The sequence below is a fragment of the Anopheles ziemanni genome, chromosome 3, assembly GCF_943734765.1.
Source record: "Anopheles ziemanni chromosome 3, idAnoZiCoDA_A2_x.2, whole genome shotgun sequence".
Lineage (NCBI taxonomy): Eukaryota > Metazoa > Arthropoda > Insecta > Diptera > Culicidae > Anopheles > Anopheles ziemanni.
Window position 1 is genome coordinate 10,293,725 of NC_080706.1, and position 23,774 is coordinate 10,317,498.

The following is a 23,774-nucleotide window of genomic DNA, read 5'->3' on the forward strand; positions in this document are numbered from 1 at the left end:
ACACACACGCACAGTGTGGAAGCGGAAAGTGGAAAATCTCGGAGCGAAAGGCGAAGCGAGTTGCCGAATGGAATTATATTATATCAGTTACGTAACACACATACCGGCACCGCAAAGACAGTTGTCACCCTGTCCTCCCGGTAGCGCAGGAACCGCTATCTACTTTGGAGCTATTACTACCCCGAACGACGGGGGAGACGATGTTGGAGGTTAGCAGTAGGCTTCCAAAATCCATTTTCGAGCGCGTCCCCGCGAGTCTGCGAACGGGATGATAGAGCGACCACTATCACCGACAATCCTGCCATCCCGGTATGCGTTCCGCTTGATGCAGGTACCACATTCCGTCGCTCGCGCAAGAGTGTGGTTTTTTGGTTTTGGTTTTTGATGATAAATTAAGTAGAAGTAATGCATTCAGGTGAGTAAGAGAGAAGGAGCGCACAAAAATGGATTCAAAATTTCAAGCGGCTCGATTAGATTTTCGAGGTCAGTTAAAAATAATTTGATTGTTTTGATAGAAAAAGGTTTAAATTGATCATTGTTCAAAGTAACAGCTTTTTAAATTAAAAGTTAGAAACATTTCAACGACAACTAAAATCTTTGAGCACATTGATCTCACCAAACAAGAGGCTTGCTAAAACGATGTATCTATTTGGTTTATATCAATTTTCGTAGCTTTTCACACCGACATTGAAATAACCAACATCGATAAATATCGTATTTTTGCGTGTATATCATCACCTATGTATAATACCAGCATTTTAGACCTGTTTTACTCAAACCAAGAGTTTCGATTCAATTCTTCTTTTTGAGCGAATTACTTACATTTCATAGACATATTTTTAGCTCTTCTATTTACAAGATGGATGCTTTCGTTCAGTTTTGCGCTATTTTCGTCAGAATTAACAATGTATTTACTTTGACTTATTTTAAATATGGTTTGGAGCCCTTTCCTGTTTTGCTACTGTTTTCTACTAAATATATTTGTCAGAATAAAAACCCGCACAACTCCGTACTGATGGACATTTAACAGTACCTCTACTTTTCAAAGCAATCATTGCGTATGAAAAAGGTGATTTTTTACCAAGAGTTTGAACATGATAAAATAAAAATAATACACCGCGCAACTGAACAAATTACACAACTACTTAATTTTCATTCCTTGTCGATGTTGACTACCAACAAACTAGATTGACCTAAATGCACCAAGTAAAGTTAAAACTAATCAAAACCAAACAACTTTCAACCCTAATCTGCCAACACGATTTGTTTGATGCGCAAAAGTACCAAAAACAACACAATAGGAAAAGAGTGGACAAATCACAAGGGTCTGCTAACGCGAGAAAGCAAAACACTAGCAATAATAGCATTCGCTCAAGCACCGCATCGATGATATCTCGTGACTGTTCGTGTCGCTCTCGTCGAAAGGTACTTATGGGCTTCTTATTTGATGCCCGGGTATGTCCTCTCGAGTGGCGTATGGCGCTTCCCCGTTCGCTTCACCCTCGGAGCGGCTTCAAAAGCCAACGAGCCATGACAATTTCATCATTTTTGTTGTGCTCCCCGGCCCGGGGTTTACACGGGCCGTGTACTCCTTCAAAGGAGTGAACAACAGCCACTTTCTACGAGGCGAAGCGCTGGAGGTGGAAACGTTGTAGGAAAAGGATGCTCCCCGTGGGGCGTTGAGGAATGTATGAAAGGGAGACGGTTGGTATACGGTTTGGTGTGCGGGAAATTTCACCATCAGGAACCAGCTAGGGGCGCTTGTCCCGCAGGACACCTGGAGGGCGCTCGGGGTCATAAAACACCATCACCTTGCCGCACGAATGGCAGACACTCGAATAGAGGCAAATTAGAAGCAATAGGCAATAGCTTATAGGCGCATACCAGCGTGCCAGCAGTGGGAAAAGGGCATAAAAGCTTCCAAAACACCTTCCATCTTGCCTCTTCGACGTCACAGCGTGTTCCCATAGTGGCCGTAAACCATCCGATCAGCAAGTAAATGAGAAAGCAGCACCAAATCGGGAGCAGTCCTAGGGCTGCCTTGGTGTCATAAAACCGTTGCTGATCGGACGTTTAGCGATGATTGATGGCACCCAAACGGGTTCGTCAAGCTTCCTCGTCATTCGCCAGCTGAAGATGAAAATGGCGCTGCAATGCCTTCGTCGAGAAATAAACGCAACGAACTGGAGAAAGCCACGCCGGACGTACGGAGCTTCACGTTGGTGTTCGGTCGGTGTGGAACAATAAATAAAATAAAGAGAGCTTTCCAACTCCGACTGCTAGTGCTGGGGAGGTGGACCGAAACCGGCCGGCACCGGCGACGACAATTCGTCGATTATTTATTAGCATCAATCTGCACAGCTGATTGATTTTGCCACCGCACTTGGCGTCACGACCCCTTTGGCCCTCGGCGGGAAGAATGGGAGATCAATCTTCGCCGGCGAAGGCCTTCCCTTCTTTCTGCTGACGAGCCATCTTGCCGCCACGAATTAATACGCCTTGACATGTCGTTATGAAACGCAAAGCGGTTTTTAAGGATAACCAATGTATGTGTGTGTGCGAAATTGCTTCGCGCTGGAGTTGCGAACATGTAATAACGAGAAAGTAAAAGATTTTGGTTGGAACCCCTCTTCAACATCAGCATTTATTAATACAACCAAAATGTTCATCTATTTTGGAATTGCCTCAGAGCAAAACCAAATTAAATAACCAATGAAAACTGGATCAAACCCAATATTTCAGCAACATTTCTGATTTCTAAAAATTCTTTCCCAAAACTGACCTATAAACAAACATTCAGTTTGAACTAATACAGGAACTAAGAGTTGGTGATTTTTAACTTCCATTAATAGTTACCAAAGGCGGGCGTAGTTCCTATCCAGTCGATTGCTTAGAAGAGCAAACATTTTGATACAAATGACACATTTTGACGAGTTGAAGGACATAAATCATTCTGCGTGAAACACTTATTAGTTTTGGTCAACAGGACAATTGCCGTCAAATCCTTATTAATAGGTTTTGTGCATATTTTAGGGTGCAAAATGTTTGTACTATTCAGAAGACAGAACCTTCTTTCAAACGATTGCAATTCAAAATAATTCCCATCGACACTGAGTGCTTCAAAAACTCGAAATCAACAACAAAAACCCTCCGAGAGGTCGAGTATTGATGTCAATAAAAATGGCAGTTTATGGAAGTGCTTAAAAAAAGGGCATGTCCTCCTGGTCCTACTTCTAGTGGTTGTTCCGGTCCTGGGAAGGTATCTTAAAATACTCTCCAACAGAACCGGAACGCTGATGAACGTCGTACTCGCAATGGCTTACGGCCTGTGGAACTTAAAATAGACAACCGGTTCTTTCCTTTCGGCCCGGCTTCCCGGGACGGAATTGTCGTTTGTGGGTCAGTTTGAAGACCTGCACATCCCGTACCTGCTCAATCAATTCGTGCCCGTCGAGACCCGGAAACGGCTTGGCAGGTGTGTGCTACCCATTTGGCATCCGGCCAGCACGAGGCCAGCACCGGCCTCGGAGCCATAAAATGGCCCATCACCGGTCTCGTCATCGATGGGCTGAGCTGTCGGGCCGTTAAAAGGGCCTTTCGATGGCGCCGTCCGTCACTCCACCGTCCCACCTCTCTTTCTTTCTCCCCAATCTGGAGAGTAAAATAGAAGAAAGCCCTGGACAAGATGATGATGGTACTCATGAACTTTCTCCCCACGGTTCGCTCGCCCCTCGCCCCAGTCCAAGCAAAACCCATCGCTAACACGAATCCGATGCTTCAGTGGTATCCCACCCTCCGGAGACACTCGGACCACCCCTCGCCCACGACGCGCTTGATTGACAAAAGGTTGAGTGCGCCCCCGGTTCTTCGAGCGCGTCGAGGGGCAGCAATTTGTCACATCTGACATTTCGATTTCCTTATCGTGGCAGGATGTGGCCAGGAAGTGGGGACCCGTTCCTACCGGATGCCCCAAATGCTGCCACAGTTTTGGGCACGGGACGCTGCCGAGCATCGTCGGCGCTGATACTGGTTCGGGGCGGAAAAAAGAAACACGATAATCAACTATTGATAGAAGGTGAAAGGACTCGCTCGTGAAGGATTGAGTGTTTTCTTTGTGCTCGCCTCCTTCCGCCCCAGCAAGCACTAAATATTGTCCACTTCTGGTCTGATTCTGGTCTGATAAAGTATGCTTCCCCCCCACTTCGGGTAGTGGGTGAAAATGTCAATCGTCACACGCTGTTTCCCGCACAGTTCGGGACTTTGTCGAGTTTTATTTTTCCAAGATGAAAGATGGTCCCAAAACCCGGCCGCGAATCGAACAGGGCCATCGTTTTCCTCCGTGGCATGGGCAACTATCACATTCCAACGGTGGCATGGTCGGGAATTCGCTCCCCACGCACTTGCCGCAGCCGGTCCTTCCTTTGAACCGTCCTATAGTTAATAGATATGAGAAAAACTTGCTCCTGCCCGACGTTTGCGGTGTGTTCCTGGTACCACGTTCACACACAAACACACACACACACACGCACACACCCACGCAAAACGACCAACGAGAAGAAAGAAGAATGGCAGAACCCCCTTCATTCCCCCCAACGGAAAAACCAACGTTCCCATTCCACGAACTTGATTGATGAAGTTTCTGGCACTAACCCTCCGGTGTTGCGAGACCGGGTTTCGGGCTGGGTTCAGTTTTCCAAACTTTTCCGATAGGCCCCCGATAGGAACGACAAGCCCCGAGGAAGGAGAACAAGAAGCCGTAGAAAATTCGGGGGGGGGGGGGGGGGAAATGTGGCCCAATATCGGGTAGCAAACGCGCACTTTTTAATACGTGCGCCCGAACATGACTCCTCCCAACGACGTCAGTGGAGAAGGATTTTTTTTGGTGTTTTGTGAAAGAGCTTTTTTTGTTGGCTTTTTTTATCCCCTCTCCAGCAGAAAGCAGTGTTCCCACCCACCCCCAACCTGCCCGGCGGGTGTCACCTGTTTTACGCCAGCGCCCCGAACCGTCGAGTTTTTCTCGGGCGGATGGACGGAAATTATGCAATCTTCTTACGATGTGCACAGCGGTTCGCCATGCCAACCAAGCTCGTCTTGAAGAGGGGGAGGGGAAGCTGGAGTTCCTTAGCTTCATCCTTTTGTTCTCTTCGTTCCGTTTTCTTCGCCCTTATTTCGCCTGTGACTGTGTTCGTGTGCTACTACTCTCCGCGAGTCCTTCAGAGTTAGTTGCTGGGCCCTTCAAGGGTTCCTCCCCGCCTCCCACAGTCTGCCAAGTGTCCATGTGTCGGGAGGGGGGAAGGAGGGGGTTTTAGTTGTTCGCTCCGACATCGAGATCAAGACGTGGAAGTAACAGGCGAAAGGACAACAGGATCCCCGAAAACTTAACACAGTGGACACAGTGGCGCGGACATAAACCACCGCGCCCCATAACACAAAACACACATGCACACACACACATACACATACACATAAAAGAGATCGAATGATGAAAGAAGTGGCGCGCTCTCTCTCTCTCTCTACACTTTTGACACTTTTCATTCTCTCCACAAGGATCCACCAAAGCTCCACGGTTTCTCTCGATTTTCTCGAGGCGCCATACTATTTACCGTACGGGTGCGTGATGAGGTTCTCTACACACATACAGACACACGAACACACGGATAGCCCGTGGCACATTTTCGGTGCCCCGTCGTCCGGAGTTTTCAAGTCTTTGGCATCCTTCCATCAACCATCGGTCTCTCAAGTTTAACACCCAAGGTCCAGGTTGGAGATACTATGCTTCCCTAGCGCTGCCACTTACAAATGGTTCTCTTCGCACGGCTCCTTCCCCACCCTCACCCTACTTTCATCCAGCATCCCTCGCACTGTGCTGCCACTTTTCTCACGCGCAGACTCTTTTTCCGAAACTCTCTCGCGCTCACACAAATCCGCCTTTCACGCCTTTATCCTCGCACAAGGAGTAGCGCACATACGCGTACACACACAAACACACAAGTGCACATGCACACATTGAACCACTCTCACTTTTGCTCGTGCGGCGCTCCACCGGACCAAACGGTTTGACAGATGAAAGGGAGTTGTCAGCAATTCGCCTGCCTAGGCCAATTGGAGGTGATGTTTTTTTCTGCCTCATCTTGTTTTGTTCGTTCGATGGGGCTGTGTGTTTCTTTTCTTTTTTGTTTTTTTTTTTGTTTCTGCTTAACATCTCTCAAAGGAAGGGCGCACACACACACTCTGCTCGCGAATCGTGCCCAAAGACACACACGCACTGGCACAACGAAACGCCCAAAAACCAACACACCTTGTGCCACAATTCTTGCGAGATCAAGCGCGGAATCGCAACACGGAATCGGGGCGAGATAAGACGAGCGGCGCACGAAATTACATAAACTTGCACTGTGGGGTATGGCCGAAGAAAACACAACACATGAACAGCCTGCTCCTTCGTTTCCAAGCAGTTTTGCGAGTTGGGAGAGCTTAAGGAGTGCTTTTCGTTCGAAGAAACGGTTGAACATAATTTTTGTTTTTGAATGTTTATTTCATTTCGAAAAACGAAAACCCTTGCCAAACGCTTGGCAACACCATCAACATACTGGGAACTGGATGCAACTCCTATCGTAGCGTTATTTCAACAGCGTTATAACTCCAGAAGAGACTATCAACTTAGTTTGTACTTCCCTCGTGTTCAGTAGATCACGCATGGCAGGCTGCCCTTGTTCAAAACTAAAAAACGACTCGCATTTATTCAATCAACGAAATAAAGCCTTCCTAACACACATTGCACCACCCGACGATTCCGCTGAGCTGTCCCCAAAAGGACCGGGTGGATCCAATCATGAAATCTACTACCTCCCCCTCCCCTCCTCCTCCTCCTCCTCCTCCTCCTCCTCCTCCTCCTCCTCCTCCTCCTTCTCGTTCATTATCGAGTGATGGTTTGCAGTGGCCTGAGTGGCCAATTTTTCGCACAGTTCGTCTTAAAAATAGGATATTGCCACTTCCCCGAAGCTCATCCGCGCCGCGAAGCATTTGTACGACCCAACGAATTCTGCATCGCCTGCTTTCCATCCTTTTCGCTATACCATGCGCTACACACACCGCACTTCCCTCTCTCTCTCTCTCTTGCTCCCGCTTTTCCGAGGTGGTATCCTCAGTTGCCGTTTATTCTCGATTTATGCTACTCACGCATCGACCCCGCTTGCGATGGCTTTCGGGACATTCAAACAACACCCGAACGTGAAAGCGTGCGAAGGGATTTAGAGAAGAATAGTTCCTCCGCAATTCAAAGCAATCCCGTGATCTCAAATCTCCTCCGGCCGTTATGTTTTCCCCCTGCCGCCGGTGGAAAAGTGGAGAGAGCGAGCTGGAACGAGCTCGAATGGCAACACCCAGACGTGAATCGCTCGATTATTGTCGCATACGGCATTCCGATCGCATGGTGAAGTTAGTCGCAGCATTAAATGATCAACCCCAATCGCCAAACGTTTAGCAAACGCGGTCGAGGGATCGAACATTTGATCAAGCTTTTCGTAAAAAAAAAACGCTTCTGCGGATTCTTGCGTCGACGATCCGCTTATCTGCTTTTACTCAGGATAACGGTGCCACCATTCGTTTCTCCCTTTTCAACCAACAGTCCTTCGTCAGCGTTCTTCTCTGACACTTGCAAACACACACACACGCACACAATACACTCACACCTTCACCCTCCTTTGCACGCCAGTGAGGCGATTTTTTTTACAATCTCTCTTTCTCTCTCTCTCATAACAGTAGAGAATTTTCCTCCGACAGAACTGGCCGTGCAGCATCTCCAGCCCTCCAGCACAAAGCACCAACCGTCGATCGGTGTGGCCAACTTCAGGACGGTTTTCGCATGCGAACATCGTTTTGCAAACCCAAATGTCCCTTAGATGGATTCACTTCTGCTGCACCGGGGCCCGGAGGGTGGTGGAAAGCGTGGGGGCAACACGAGAACAAGACCGACGTCACCCTGCGGTATCGCTGGCGATTTACGCCGAACTTGGGCGAAAGAACGAAACCCACCCCAAGAATAAACTCAGTAGGATGCGAACGTTGTTGGCAAGGAGAGTGGAACCACCCACAATGGTTCCAGTGTTTCTGGTGTCTTGAAAGACGGTGGGCTTCCTTCCGATGCATCGACAAGGTTCGGCCACACGCACCTTCTAACACATTCGCTAACAAACTCTCCACCCGCTCCCAGCTATGGAGCAACTGGGAAACTTGGCAGCGTCCGCACGTTCTGGCAACTGTCGCCCAGTTTTTCCCGCAGAGAAGGTTGCATGCCATGCGTTGACGTTGTTCGCAGCTTCTTGCCGTTTGTTTCCTCATTCGTTTGGTTTCGCTGCCGTCCCGCACACCATCCCGTTTGTCGTCTCGAACACGTTCCGACCCCCGGGGACCGACACGATGTCGCCCCCTTTGCACCGCACCGCCCAGTTTTGAACCAGTTTCATTGACTAACTTTGCCCTCCACGGGGTGCGGGATGGAAAATCGGACCCAAAAAATCAAACGTGCTCGCTGAAACGTGCCGAAAATGGGTCCCAACCGCTCGGGCCACACCGTTCGAATCGTTACGGGGTACACACACACACACATGCACGCACGCACAACACCATGGGGCGAGTCACGCAGCGAACGCTGGCAGAAGCTTTTTTCCACCTTTCACCAGCAGGAGCAGAAGTGCCCCACCCTGCCCCGCGACGCCACACTACGACACACGCGGAGTGCGGAGTGGGAAAGCTCGCGGGTGGAAAGGGGGATCGTTGGGGGGCTGTGGCCCACTTTGCTAGCTGCAGCGCTGCTTCTATTCCGTGGACAAAAAGAGCGTTTATCCTTGGATTCCTGGTGCTGGCCGGAATGGGTAGGCCATTTTCCCGACACCACATGCAGTTTTTCGCCTTTCGCGATTGCGTTTTAAATTGCAATTTCCGTTTCGTATCGGTTTTTCCTTTTTGGTTTTTTTGTTTTCACACTGAACAAACGGCAGAAACGCTACCAACCGACACTACGAGCAGGAAAGGGTCCTTCTTCGTAGGGCCTGCTGCACTCGACCACACTAACTCGGCACTCAGACGACTCTGGCACGGCAGAACGGTCCGCTGGCTCTCTTGTGCCAGAGTCTCGCCACCGTCGACGGTGGTGCCTTCGCCCCAAAATTCCCTATCTGCTCACACACACGCCCGACCGACCGACGCACCCATACAGCATCGCGGCGAATATGGATGCTGGAAAACGCTTCGACAGCACCCGCGGGAGGGAAGCGTTCGCTCCATCTCGGCTGCGCTTCGGGGTGGCTACGGGGAAAAGGGTCAGTTTTTCCGCTGCGTGTGTAGGGCACACCATCGGCACACCATCGCACCGTTGGGTGTCGGCACACGCTGGGAGCGGCTCCTTATCACACCAACACCAGCAGGCACAGCGGACGTTCCGTTGCACACACCAGCCCGCTCCCGTATGCGCGCATGTGCAACCTTTGGCTCCTTCAGCCGCGATGGGGACTCCCAGCAGCGACAGCCGCCCAGTTAGTAGTAGATCTGCGTCTTCGGTGCAAACCCCATGTGTTGTTACTCTTCCTCACTCTCTCCCTCTCCCATTCCCTTTCCCTCTTTGTCGTACATTCGTGCTATCCTTTTTCCTTTTCTTCTCCCAGTAGTTCTCTATCTACTATCAATGTATGTCCTTCTCTTGTAAATTCGCTCCATTGCATCCCTACAAATTTACTCAGTTACATATGACTTAGCAGGCTGTCTTCTGAGGAGAGGGTTAGCGAGGAAGTAGCAGCATCCAGGATGCGAAGGAAGCAGTACTAAACTGCATTTTGTTGGCGGCTGGCAACCGGGAAAAGCTTAACCAACCGCGAGCTTTCAGGAGATAGTGCTGCAAACTTTTGGTGGCTCTTTGAAAAAGCTTGGAACATCAAATATTCAATACAACGGTTTTGAGTTTGTGATTAGAGTTTGTTGTTACCTTTGGAAGAATGCTTCTACCATATAGGGGTAGCTGGGGTAATATGCAACTATGAGACAAAACGCACCTTTTCCCATTTCTTATGAGCTTATGAACTAAAATACCCTATGAGTTTGATAGCTCTAGATCAACAGAAACGCGATATAAAAACAAGAACATCATCGGTTCGGACATGTGCTGATGTAATTTTGCTGACCACTCCGCTATGGAATAAACAGTGAAAAAATCGTTGGTTTTGTGCATGGCATACATATGTTAAAAAATGTTTTAAAAAAATGTTAATTTTTAATTCTGTTCTGTTAATTACAATCACAGCTTCAAACTGCATATAAAAATGTCAGTAAGTATGCAAATTAACTCGTGTTTTTATTAAAAATATGTTCAACATTGCACGGGCGAATAATGCACCCCGTAGGTCGGGGTAAAATGCGTCAGTATATAAACAAACTGAAACGATTTCGTATCATTCAAAATAAATATGTTGATTAATAAAAGCATTGATTGCATGAATTTCATTTACCTCCGGTCACATCACGGGAAATTTTTGAACTTTTTAATTGATCCAATTGTTTTTATTTGAGTAGGAGGGCAGTTTCCCTCGTTGGTTTTATATGTATTGCCCCTTTGTTATGGTGTATTTTACCCAAACCAAATAGAGGTCAATTTTAGATATATTGAACATTTTATGAAGTGAAAAATTCATCACCTTTTTAGTAAAAAAAAGCAAAACTTCTCAAACAGGTTACTAGTTTGAAGCTGAATGAACCGAATGAATTGATAAAATCAACAATCATTGACTCTTTTTACTGAAAATTCAAAAGTTTTCGTTATGGGGTCCGTATTACCCTAGCAACCCCTAATCTCTAACCAGATTAGAAATAGTCCGGACACAATGAAGACGCTAACAACAAAAAGTTTAAATTTTCCATCGTCAAACACCCTCTACGAATCGTTGTATAATTCTAATAAGGTGTAGAAACGTCGTCTACTTAGTACCACCAATATGAGCAAATCATACCGAAATTTTTAGTTATAGATTTGATTCTTTCCAATCAACACCTTGAGTATACTTTTTAGTAACAACATAATTTTTTCTCCCCCTTCATTCAAATTTACACCTTCAAAACTGTTTTCTACAAGACGATTGACGCTCATTGCATTTGCTTGACAACTGGACAAAATGCACTGTGGGTAAACATGAATAATGCTAAACTAACAAGAATCGTATTTGGCTTATTTACACCCCTGAACCATTGAATTCAAGCAATTAGCACTCATTCGCAGCTTGGCAAATGCTCCAAAAACGTCTTTTCAAGTCACACACAGAGATACGGGCGGGCTATTGGAAGTGCAAACTGTTTCCATCTGTATGTCGATACAAATGATTATATTCGCACCTTAGCACCTAGGTGTAGCTGTGAGAGCTGTTGGCGCATTTTCGGACAGGTATTATTTAATTTAATTTAATTTAATTTTTTTACTGTATCAACAACAACCACGTACGACTACATTTCACCTTTATTGTCAACAAATAAACAGAATCTCTTTTTATACAATAAAAAATAAACCTCTTAGGTTCACTGGTAAACACAAATTGTAGTCGAGTTAGAACACCATAGTTTGACCAATGGCTTATTCAATGATCCTCTAGAAAATAAAAACCCTGTACTAGAATGTTGCACCACAGAATGTTGGTTTTGCTTCGTAGCTTCGTAGTTCTGTGAAACGCTACTTCGCGTCGTTTGGAACAGGCTGGCTCGTGATGGTATTGAGGTAATAATAAGGTGATGCTATAATATCATGTCTTTCTCTTGTTCGGTTTAGGTTGTTGCTCGCGAACGATTTTGGGCTTTGAACAGAACAGAAAAGGAAACGTTCGGTGGTGGGATTTTACGTCAATCGGGAAGATGTCTGGACCTGAAGATTAGTTTAGGAAGGGATGTGCGGGCGTAGGGCATCGATACGCTTTTTATACCTACATTTGCACCTACGTTTGTATGATCTAAATGTCTAGTCTTATCACAACATGATTTGCCTGTAAAATTACTTGTGCGTCTAAAAGTTGTAGCGTGCTCAAAAGTGCCTTGAAAATGTGTATCTAAAAATCCTACTCTATCAAAAGCTCTACTAAAAAACTCCTAGGATAGCAGCATGACCGAATACGATTGTTTTGTTGCATGAGTATAACTAGTTTCGACACTGTAATTCCCGACAGGTACCATTATTCCCGTATAACGTCTCCTTTTCACGTGTTGTTTGGTAAGAAAGTGGTCCTCCGTTTGAGCACCATTGTTTCATCGTTTGTTCATCGCATAGTTTGTCATTCGAAGGATAATGGTCTTCCATTGCTTGTATATAAAGCCCTTTTGTTGTGATGGACTATTGATTCGAAGATTCATTTTGCAGACTGACTTGCCACATGTTAACTTTGTTACGTACCTAACCAGGGCTACTCCCTTTCCACCGTTTGCCTGTTTTCCATATCGTTTACACCGATTATATTTCGAGCTACGTGATGTCGCTATCGACAGGAGAATTTCTCCGAAACTGTCGAAGATTAGACAGCTTGTTGGGCCTGTGCTTTCTGAAGTCGCTCCTTACCACCCAGATGGTGATACTCAATGAACCGGCCACCTTGTACGCTTTGCACGGTGAAATTCGTGATGTGACAAGCGAAGAGCAGCAAGTTTCTCGGCTGAACTTTCCATGCAAAGCGCATGAATATACACGAATACAGGCATAGAGCTGAGGAAGATTGAAAACCAACAAATTAACCATTAGAACACGATATAGTATGAACTTCATACCACATACCGGTTGTCATCGTGCCTGAGATAATCTTCGGATCTTTCTGTAGATCGCCGATGGCAGCAATAGGAATTCCCCAGTTGGCTACCGGACCCCAGAAATGTGTGCTCATCAAATAATCACGGAACTCCTTGCTCTTCAGGTTGTTCAAAAACTTTCGTCCTAATGTTGCCATTGTGTCTATTCACGGTGTATTCCTGTGCAAGAAAAACGATACAATAATAAGATATACGCTCAGAGCTTTTTGAACGAATAAAGAAAAACAATCCTTGATATTAACGAAAGCATCTGTTGCGTAATAATTAAACTGTAAGCGAGATTGATTGCATGCTCACCTCCGAAGTGACGGCGACGATTCAAGGTATGAAGGGTTGCGAATCCTCTGCTGCTATCGTGTCCACGCCGGAACTATTTTTATCTATAAGCACCGCAAGCAATATTTGTCTTGAGCACACACTGCCGGAGGTCAAATAATGAAACCAAATATCAACAACCCATTAAAGTACGAACACGACGAAATTCACAATTGAACGGAACACACGATTGTGTTTATTTATATTTTCAGTATTTTTTATGTTAAAAACTGTCAAATTGTGACAGCCGACTGTGGTAAGTACGCAGCCAATTTCGCAGGTGATGTGGCGCTGCGTTCATAGATTGTTGGAAATATTTCACAGAAACATTTCGTAATCCTATAAATCTTTTCAAAATTAACTGAAAGCATCGCATTTGAATCACTTAAAGGTTTTGAATTGAGAAACAGTGCTTTCGATAATGTAATCATGTATTTTCTCTGAGCAATATTAGGATAACACAACATTCATTAACTGTTTTGTATAGCTGAATTAAAATTTTATATAGCTGAATCGCTTGTTAGATTGCACTGCATTATAAACGCGAAATCCCAATCAAAAGGAGTTATTACACCACTTTACTGCATTAGTAGTGCAATTTAAATGCTTGTCGACATACATCGCCGGTATCTTAAAATGATTCCGACAATTCAGTAGCATGACCATTCCAACGGGAAGTGTTAAATAAAAAGATTTCCGAAGCTAGAGTTAGTAATGAGCAGCAAGATGACACCTCACTATCTGGACAAATTCGTATCCTTGCCAGTATCTTCCAAGGTAGACTCACCTTATTGTGCTTCTTCTATTGTAGCTTCTGCTCCTGGGCATCCTGGTTTCGAGTCCGGCAGCAACATCGACCTGAGTCGGACCGGCGAACCATCGTCGAAAGCGGGCAGAAGAGTGGACAGATTTGTTTTGTTCAATCGCATAAGACTAAATACAAATAGGAAATGAATAAATTTTGCACTTCTTTTGGACATTTTCTTATGCACCTCGTCTTCCTGCTTTTCCTCCCGTTCGCGCCGGCGACATCTTCTGCACACATCGTACACTCTATTCGTCCTTCGTCGTCCTGCTCACGGCAATTCTTTAGGAAAGCTGTGTTTTTTCTTCTCCCAAATAAATTGCTCGCCTCATCATCATACGCCGCTGCTGTCTTGCGGCGCATTTCCTTTCGTGCGAGGACTTTTTTACTTTGCTTATGATTTATGGCTCCTTTGCGGCTGCCAGTGCGCTGAGTTGCATGAGAAAATGGATTTTTTATTATTGTTTCCTCCTCTCTCGCTCCGACCGGGAGCTCTATTTGTCGGACGGACAATACATACAACCCGATACCCTTTCAGCACCATACTTCGGCACGACGCACGGGGCTACTGAACGGGAAACCGGGTTGAAAGATGAGCCCCCGTCGCATCAACCAGAACCATGCCGAACTGACCATCGACTCCCGAATCGGTCACACGGAACGTCCACGGTGCACAAAAGACAAACGAGACAGTCCTCCAGAACAGAAGACTCCAAGTACTTCCGGCGTCTTGAGGGCAGTGGATCGCTAAAGAGGGATGTGAATTGCCAAGCGGGTTTTCCGTGGGCCTCGGAATCCAGAATGAAATGGGTCGATTGGGTTGTGGCGTGTGTGTGTTTTTTTTTCTTCTCCCATACCTTAACCATTTCAACAGTGATTGTGATGAAAAACAAGTTTTGGAATGGTTTTTTTCTCCCCCCCTGGGACATTCCAAGTTCGATACACTTGTACGCTGTGGGTAACGTTTTTACCGGGGACGTACCCAGGGCGAATTTAATCCGGCGCCTGCTAAGCATTATTAGCCTGCGGACCCAACCACCCCTAGGACCTTTCGGTTAATTAAGGTTAACTCGTTTAAAATGGTTCCAGGTTTCGGTTGAACGTCGTGTTTTCGGCACCATTCCGTGATAAACGATTCTGGGGTCAAACGGCAGAGCACACCTTTGAAGGCCGTTGTCTTTTTGAAATGTATCTGGGGTAAACGGAACCGATTTTTTTTCTTGCCACATCCATATCGGACATAAAAGGTGCAAGTTGTTGACTTTAGGTGGTTTTTAGGTTAAACATCTTGACACAGATACCTGCGTTTTTGGAAAAGCGATTTGGAAACCTTTTCTGGCAGAAACTTTGCTAACTAGGGGTAGAAAATCCATTAAAGACGTATTAGTCGCGCCGACGCTGCCATTAACCGAAATATGCATCTGCCATCGAAACGTACCCTGAATTAGTGCCATACAGACTGGACGGGATGAAGAAGCCAAAAGACTTAGAAAGGAGACACTCGGGGAAATGATTGTAAAGATTGATTACTCATTATAGTTCAGTCCATCATCATCTGTCAGTCTACTATCCAAAGTGTCCAAAAATAACATAGTCCTGTTGATCTCTTATGCTTCCAAATCGTAGCTACTATAAAGAAAGATCTTTATGCACCAAACTCGGCTAAACGTTGCAAAAAGGACATCGTAGTGGTTGTTTTCCTTTTTCGAAAACGCTTTCACATCCTTAGCGCACTCTCACACGGTTTAGGCATTCCCTCGGGCGGCAGGCCACCGAAAAAGCAACCGACGACTTCGCGGTTTCAGGAAAAGAGCAAGGATAAACAGCCTGGCATCGGACTGGGCTAAAACAAACACCGAATTCCTTCAGGACTGGCCACGCCGAAGAGGGCACAATTGCACGCTCTACTGGTTCTTTGTGTTGTTTTATGATGTGCAGCGTTGCGCTGTTGTTTTTTTTATTATTATTTTCATTTCGCTTTTGTTGGGCTTGCTTTATCTGCTTTATTTTATTTCCCCCCCACCCGGCACGCACATACATGCACACAAACAAGGACGTTTCCTTCAACGGAACGGTCAGACGGCATTTAATGGACACTCTGCCGGCACAAGGATATCTGAGGATTCTGCTTGATCCTCATCTTTTCCCCTTCGCTTCCTCACCGATCCACACGTGATGGTAAGTTGTGGGAAAAATGTGTGTCTTCCTGCGCATCCCGCCGGCGTCAGCTCTTTCCCACCCCTTGCTGGGTCCTAGGACTCCTTCTGGTCAGCCTTGTGAAAAGTGAAACGGAAACAGACCGCGCAGCCAAAAGCCGGTGTCAGAGGGTCGCTCCAGCGGGAAGCGCCAGGACTATCTGTCTGCGCTGCTCCGCCCAGATTCTTCACCGATGCAGATTTTCACGCTTCGCTGCGCGGTAACACATTCGACAGGAAACAATCCGGTGCGCCGATGGCGAACGGCCACGGATCGCATTCCAAATGGGCAGAGGACACTACAAAAAACATCCTATATGTGCCCCGAACGAGCCAGGGCTGTAGGGAACGGAACGCCGGAATCCCTTCCGGACATGAGGCAAACGAGAGATAGAGAGAGAGTTCTGGTTGCGCTTCGCGCAGGATGAGCACACTTAGCATAAAATGATAGCTTGGTGTTGGGCTTTGCTATCTCTTCTCCACCGCCGGCCACACACTCGAACACGTTCCAACCCTATGTGCAATCCTTGCCGCCTGGCCATGTATTGACCAAGAGCGGTGCTCTATCTTGTCTTTTAGTCAGCAACTCGTAGGCAAAAAAAGCAAACCTAAAGAGCATTTCCTCCCTTTTCTTCCCGAAGCCGCTTTAAAGGTGAAAGATTCCAACTCACGCATCCTGCACGAACCGAATTTCCTTACCTCATTTCCCTGCCAGAGACACACCATACACCGAGCGCATCATCTTCAGTACATTTTCGAACCCCAATCGAAAGGAGCTTCCTTTTCACCCTTTTTTGCGCCTGGTTGTGTGTGGAAAGTGCGCATTTCCTCAGCAGCTACGACAGCATTATCTTGTCTCTCGGCGGCCATTCGGCGATCGCTGGGGCGCTGTGTATTAATGTTTTTGTTATTAAAATATTATAATGTGCACCCTGTGTGTGCCCGGCTCATCCCTTTAAATAGGCTGCTGTCCAGTTAACCTTCTGGCCGGAACGGCTAGGCCCGGTGGAAAGGGGAAGAAAACAACATAGATGTCTTAGGGCATAAGGAACGGCTTGAAAAAAAAGGATAACGACAACCTGGACACGTAATTGGTGCTAGGCTTAGTTTTTGTATAAGAACTTTTCCAGCTCACAGGAAAGCGAGTATAGGGTCTAGGCAGAAAGGAACCTTTTACACAATTACTCTTTTTTTTACTAAAACACCCCGGAACTAAAGCCTTGTGCCGCCAGCTTCTAGCGATCAACACTTCGGACTCAACCAGAGAGCCAGCAAAAAAGGAGCATCAGCACAACTCGGAAGCAAAGGGCAAAAACTATGTCCACCCGGTTCAATCTCGGCTGCGGCCGCCAATAGCGACCTTTCCTGTCATGGGTTTTTTTCCTTGGCATTTCTCTCCCCTGTCGGTCAAGAAAGTACACCACCGATCACCTGGTTCTTCCCTGAAGCTATTTTCACGGTTAGCCAGAAGGTTGTGTTTATCCAAGAGGTTACGGTTTCTTGTGCTTGTAGCACTATTCGTTCGCATTTTTTCTCAGTTTTGGTGCTACGAACCGCGACAAATTAGCCCTCTGGAGGATTAGGATCTCTCCCTTTCCAACGATCAAGCAAAACGCATTGAAGCCATATGTTTTCAAGGACAGGTTTAAAAATGCCTTAGTTGGACTGCATGCCAACGACGACGTGGTTTAAATACCGCATTTATAGCTTCAGATAACTACGCCACACACAGTTAAGTAAACGCTGACGGCAAAACTATGCCAATTTTTCTAACATAAATGCTTACCATTCCACGTACCAGAAAAAGCTAAACCGACGAAATTCTTCTAGAGATTCCATTTATTTCTTAAAAAAGGTCAATTAACAAGCACTCCGTCAGTTTGGTGAATACAAAACTATCGCTTCTATACGATATAGACATCTGCCTTCTTTAAAATCCTACTAGCTATAGGCACAACAACTAGTCACCACTCTTCTTCCAGTTGATAATTTGCTCTTAAATGATTAAGGTATAAAAAAAGTGGGAATGTTTCTTGGACGGCAACGTTTCCTTCGGCAGGATGTCAATCTATACTACTATACTTATCGGTACAGACGGATCAATACTGTCTTACTTATCCTCTACGTTTGTGTGTGCGTGATTGCTTTGTCGGAATGTACGATGAGATTCCCAATGGACGGTTAGTTTTCCTTGTCTTTTGTCTGATAAAATGTAAAAAAAAATCTAAATCCAACTACTCTACCCAAGTCAGCGGTCGTATTCGCCCTAGCATTGGTTCCTGTGCAGCAGCATCCACCCGATGAGCGCCAGGAAGGCCAGAATAGTGAACTGCACCTGCAGCGAGGCGGCTCCGGCTAGACGGCACTTGAACGTGTCAAAGCGCGACTCCTTGTCGTTCACGATGTTCTCAAACTCGGCCTCGACCAGCTGCCCATCGTAGTAGGTGATAAGATCCTCGTACGGATACTCGAATCCCTGCAGGCACTCGCATTTATAGCCACCCGTTTCGTACCCACGGCCCAGGATCGGCACACACTGGAAAGCGAAGAGAATGGAAATACGATCTCGTTAGAATTATTCGCGCACCACACACCGCACGCCAACGGTTTTGTGGGCTTGGCGGCGAGCAAAATATTAGGTCAATGTCCTTTGGACGGTTGCACGACGAACAAAGGCCTCATCAAATAGGGTTGCAGCTCCCGATGCAGTTTCCAGCGCTCGGTTGCATGTTCATGCCAACGATTTCGATGTTCGTTTGGATAGAAGTAAGGTTCGTTAAAGTAATCCGCCGTGGCGGTGCGGCGTGGTTCAAAATCTCGTCCAGAATAAGCCAAGCCACCAACAGGCAAACAAAAGAAAAACTTCCACGTCCGCAATGGTCGATGCAGGAACGAACGAATGCGCATTGCATCCTATCCGTTGGGCGAGTTCTTGCTTCTTCCCGTTGTTGCTTGGCCTTTTTCGCAAATAAAGAATGAAATCATAGCGCAAACGCCGTACGGCATCGGGACCGAGAGAACTGAACTGCAAAGAACAGAGAAGGGAGCACTTACGTATGAGGATTTCTCGTCGCATTTGTGAGTGTTTTTGAATGCATTCGGCTCGTAATAATTATCCGGACATTGGTTGATATCCAGCTGTAGCATGTTCATTGAAACTGCAACGACTCCCCTGTGATCGGACGAAGAAAAACGAAAGGAGAAAAAAAAACACATACACAAGAGCAGGGAATTAGTTTTCTATAGAAAGGCACAGGCGAGTCATAAAAGTACGGCATGAATCCTCCAGACGGAGGTAAACGCAAAAAAATGCATTTCCGGCCGTCGGACGCCGGTTTTCTTACTTGAACTCGAGCTTCGCCTTCAGGCTGTCCCAACCGAAGAACGGCACCGCGTACGTGATGAGCCACTTCTTCACGTATCCCTTGCAGTCGAACTCGGGCGTCGTCCAGTACCCGTGGTCCATGGTGGCCGCGTGGTAAAAGTTCGGATAGTGTTCGTACCGCTGATCGTACTCGCCCGTCTCGTTGTGGCGCAGACGAATCTTCAGGTAGTACTTTTCGAGCGAATCGAAATTCGATGCCCACCGTTGCTTGAGCAGACGGAAGAACGGTTTGTCGATGTACTCTTCGCCGGTTTTGTTGAAGCGGGCCAAATCTTCCAGGTTGAATTTGCGCGTGTTCAGCTCCCGCTTGTACGCGTACGGTGCGAAAAGCGTCCGGTTGGTGAACTTCCTCCGGTCCCAGAAGGTCGCGGCGGACCAGATGCGGGTATTGCCGAGCACCAGCGCCAACGTTTCGCCCATCATTTGATCCTCGGTCAGGGGTTTATCGGCGACCCGTTTGCCCGAGTACACCTCGGACGGGTCGGAGATTTGCAGGAACGCGCTGATAAAGTTCGCCAGCCGGATCGCCATTTTAGCCTCGTTCTCGAACTGCTTCTGCGCCTCGTAGGCAAACTCGCCCGTCAGTACCAGATCCTGCGGGTGGAAGTTCTTGCACGTACGCCCATTTAGGCCCAGGATGAACTTGAGCACTTCGTTAATGTTGAGCTTTTCCGAATGTAACGAGCTCGGTCCGGTCGTGTAATTCTTATACTCATAGTAGCGGTTCAAGTACTGCTCTCTAATGTACTCGGGAAGCCGGAACCACTTGATGGGTACCTTTTGCACCCCTGTTGTTGAAATTAAATAAACGAATCAAACTTTATCTTTTCTTTGTACCTGGCGAGTTCTATCTAGCATCAATTCTACTTACATCCAATTTTCATGCAATCAAACCCGTTATAATACTGCTCATCGGATGCACGCTCGAGAATTTCGCCAAGGTATGGCCTCCGCACGACGCCCGGTAATCGGAAACCCGGTTTACAGCGACACTGATAGCCACCTCTCCGGAATCCCCAACCATCTATAGGTTCGCATTCGGTCGTATCTTTTTTACAGCGCGCAGTGTCGGCAAACACGTTCGGACCCTTATTACCTTCACCCTTGGGACATTGATTAATGTCGATTCTCTCAAAGTCCATTTCTAGCACCGAAACTGCAGTATATCTGGAATATTATGAAGTGGCCACCAGTTAAGGTATATCTTCCCTTTTTATGACACATTCAACTGCTAGTTACTTACGTTGGATATTCAATATGCCGAAATTGGGTGTGGCGGGGGTAGATGTCAGCAATCGGTGTTACGGCCGACACGAGCCACTTGTTTGACCGACGGCAATCAAAGTACGGTTTGGTAAACTTCACCGGACCCGGATTTTCGTCGGCACCCGGCGGCCCGTGGAAGGTAAACGTTTCGTTCGTGTTGTTTGCGTACCGTATTTCCACCTGATACGTCGTTTTCGTGTCGTGGCGCTTATCCACATTATCCGGCAGCCAGTGATTGTACCATTCATTAATGTGGTAATTCTTTATCGTGTAGTCGTGCAACGCCGAGTTCGGCGGGAAGGCACCCAAATCCTTCACAAAGAACGTGTTCAGAGTGGAAATTTTCTGCAGATGAATCGGATCATTGAAATCATCCTCGCGATATGTCCGTGGAGCGAAACGGGGGAACGTTTTGTTGAAGAATCCACGGTAGGAGGACGAGTATGAGGAGTTCGGTGCAAAGTAGATGGCGGAGGCGTTAATGTGTCGATTTGACGACACGTCTGCCACGGTCGAGAGGAAGTAGTACATCATGCCGGGATCGTACGTATCGTTGATCGCCGGGCGGATGAAGCGACTCTGTAGGATGTAGCTCCAGAAGAAGGCACGGCTCAGCGCCATATTGTGCAGATGGAGCAGCGCGGTACGATTGGGGAAGACGGGATTGATGTTTACATCCTTGATGTCCGGCAGGTGGGAGACACTTTCCTCAGGCAACGTGAGGTCCCGTGGCGGCAGAATTGGACAGTTGTCGCCGGTAACTTTGTCAAAACGAATCTTTATCTCATCGAAAGCATCCTTAGGCTGCCATTCGTACTGGGCTAACACGCCCATCAGGGTGACCAGCGCAAATATGCCGTAGCTACGCCACAGCAACCCCATTTTCAAGCAGCCTCTTCACACGCGAGCGTATCACACTTTGCAGTTCTCCAATAAGGCACAGATTGTGAGGTAAAACTATGTTTAAAATACTGTAACTTTACAAACGATACATTACACCTGACTGACGCACCTAGCAGCTAACGCCCACAAAACAAGCCTTCGACATTGACAGATTGATCCGTTTATACTGTAGCGTTCAGGGACCATTGACCGTTGCACTCAAGATGGTTGTAATAAAGAGGTGGGTACATCCAAAAAACATACCGTTTTTATTCAGTCAAATTGTGATCATAATAATATGATTATTAGTTGTGTGAATTATTGGCACTTTTAAGTGTGACAAAGCGTTCTTATTATAAATTGTGATGGTAAAAAATCAAATAAAAAATGGCTGCCGTAAAACCCCATACACCTAGTGTAGCTTTATTGTGTAAACATAACATTCGTTATGTGCGAAAATGCGTAGGTCGTACTTAAATAACTTGTCTGTATGCCTTGATTCTCGTTTTTGCGAATGGATTAAGGAAATAAATAGTAGACATAATTACCAAAAAATCGTATTCAATATGGCTATCATGAACTCACCTGTCTTAAAGGCCCTTTGGTTTTATAGTAGTTTGAAATCGAGTTTTTCAAACTACTTTCGAGTGAAACGGACTATTTTCAGGTATAGAACAAATAATGTAACAAAATTCTTGTAATGCCTAATAGTTTACCATTTGAGAATGTGATCTTGGTTGCAAGAGAAATATCATTTATTCGGCAACATCTACAGCGTATTGCTAGACATCACAGATCCTGTGACGGAATAGGGCTCAGATGATAAAGGATATAACGAGTGTAAGTAAGATTTGGAACACAGTTTAAGGCGTGATCTAATAATCGAAGTGTTTGGTGGAAACAGAACCACCCTCACTATTTGGTCGACTTCCAACATAATGTTGTCGATATTACCCATAGTAGGATTGAGCCTTTAGAATTAAGTCTACTACAAATCAGAGGATGTCGATTTTAATGTGCAAAGATAACAGTGTTATTATTCTTTGCAATTTTAAGCCATACAAAATTAGAAACTACATTCGTATTTAGTTCAAATAGCTACCATCCAAAAACTCTACTCAACCGAAGCAGAACTCATGGGCTATAAAAAAACACCGTTACCTTACCGGTGGGCGAACTTGCGTATAACTTTACGCTTCACTTGTTTGTTTATTCAATGCACCGCGTGCACCAGTCACACCTCGCAGTGTCTAATTGGGTGAAAACGGGTCAATGCACCTTCGTCGAACCAAATTCGCACTGCAAATGCACGTCAAACGCAGAGCTCTGGGGGCGTCGGAAACGAATATAAATCAGTTCATCAACCCTATTTAGTGATGAGGTCATAATTGATTGGTAAAAGTGTAGCACATAGGCAACAAATTGTGATACGAGCAAATAACTTGGTCACCTTTTCAACTAAGTGAATTTCATTTCAGTCATTCGACAGCAAGTGCCTGTTTTTGTACTCGTTTATCACAAGCCAAGCAATTGTTATAGTAGCCAATTAAAGCATAGTTATATGTTGGGCTCTTAAATTAATTTTTTATTCAAATTTCAAATTCTAATTTTCTTCAGTACATAGTAGGGTTTATTCAAATTATCTTATCGAAAGCGCTTCAGAGCAAACTCGAAACTGCGCCGGTAAAATAATCGCCATCTTCGGCGCACACATGGCTCGCAGGAGTTTTTGCGCAGCGAACAAGTAATGAAATCTTTCCTTCATTGGAGCAGTGTTTGATTATTCCCATCGAAACTGAAACCAAACGCTGCTGCACACAAAAACGAGCACAAGATTCACCACAGCGCAGCAGAGTGCAATGCACTTTTTATCTTTATTTTCGGCAACAGCTGCTGCTTCTTGCCCCCATGCGAGCCAATCGTGTTGCAGAAGACGCAGCAGCATGGGATCGCGCGAAGGTGATGCTTTTTCTTACTTTTTGCAAGGCGCGGGAGGCAACCGGATGACGGGTACAAACGGAGGGACGGTGCGGCAGCACAAACAAATTCGTCAAACGGGAGAACAACCATCCGACCCGTGGGGTGTCGCTGGGAGCATCCG

At 46.2% G+C, this 23,774-nt stretch overlaps 2 protein-coding genes across 2 annotated transcripts; both read right to left on the reverse strand.

Annotated features, from left to right (window-relative positions):
• Window positions 1-12,359: 12,359 nt before the first annotated feature.
• Window positions 12,360-13,318, reverse strand: LOC131287991 (mitochondrial pyruvate carrier 1). Its single transcript, XM_058317086.1, has 3 exons — window positions 13,123-13,318; window positions 12,794-12,984; window positions 12,360-12,724 (listed from the first exon to the last, which is right to left on the reverse strand). The coding sequence occupies exons 2-3, from the start codon at window positions 12,960-12,962 to the stop codon at window positions 12,537-12,539; spliced, it is 357 nt and encodes a 118-aa protein (XP_058173069.1). The 5' UTR covers window positions 12,963-12,984; window positions 13,123-13,318; the 3' UTR covers window positions 12,360-12,536.
• A 4,714-nt stretch (window positions 13,319-18,032) lies between these two features.
• LOC131286267 (uncharacterized) lies at window positions 18,033-21,773 on the reverse strand. Its single transcript, XM_058315199.1, has 5 exons — window positions 20,769-21,773; window positions 20,397-20,692; window positions 19,485-20,313; window positions 19,195-19,312; window positions 18,033-18,676 (listed from the first exon to the last, which is right to left on the reverse strand). Exons 1-5 carry the CDS (start codon window positions 21,671-21,673, stop codon window positions 18,407-18,409), a joined length of 2,418 nt encoding a protein of 805 aa, XP_058171182.1. The 5' UTR covers window positions 21,674-21,773; the 3' UTR covers window positions 18,033-18,406.
• Window positions 21,774-23,774: the final 2,001 nt, after the last annotated feature.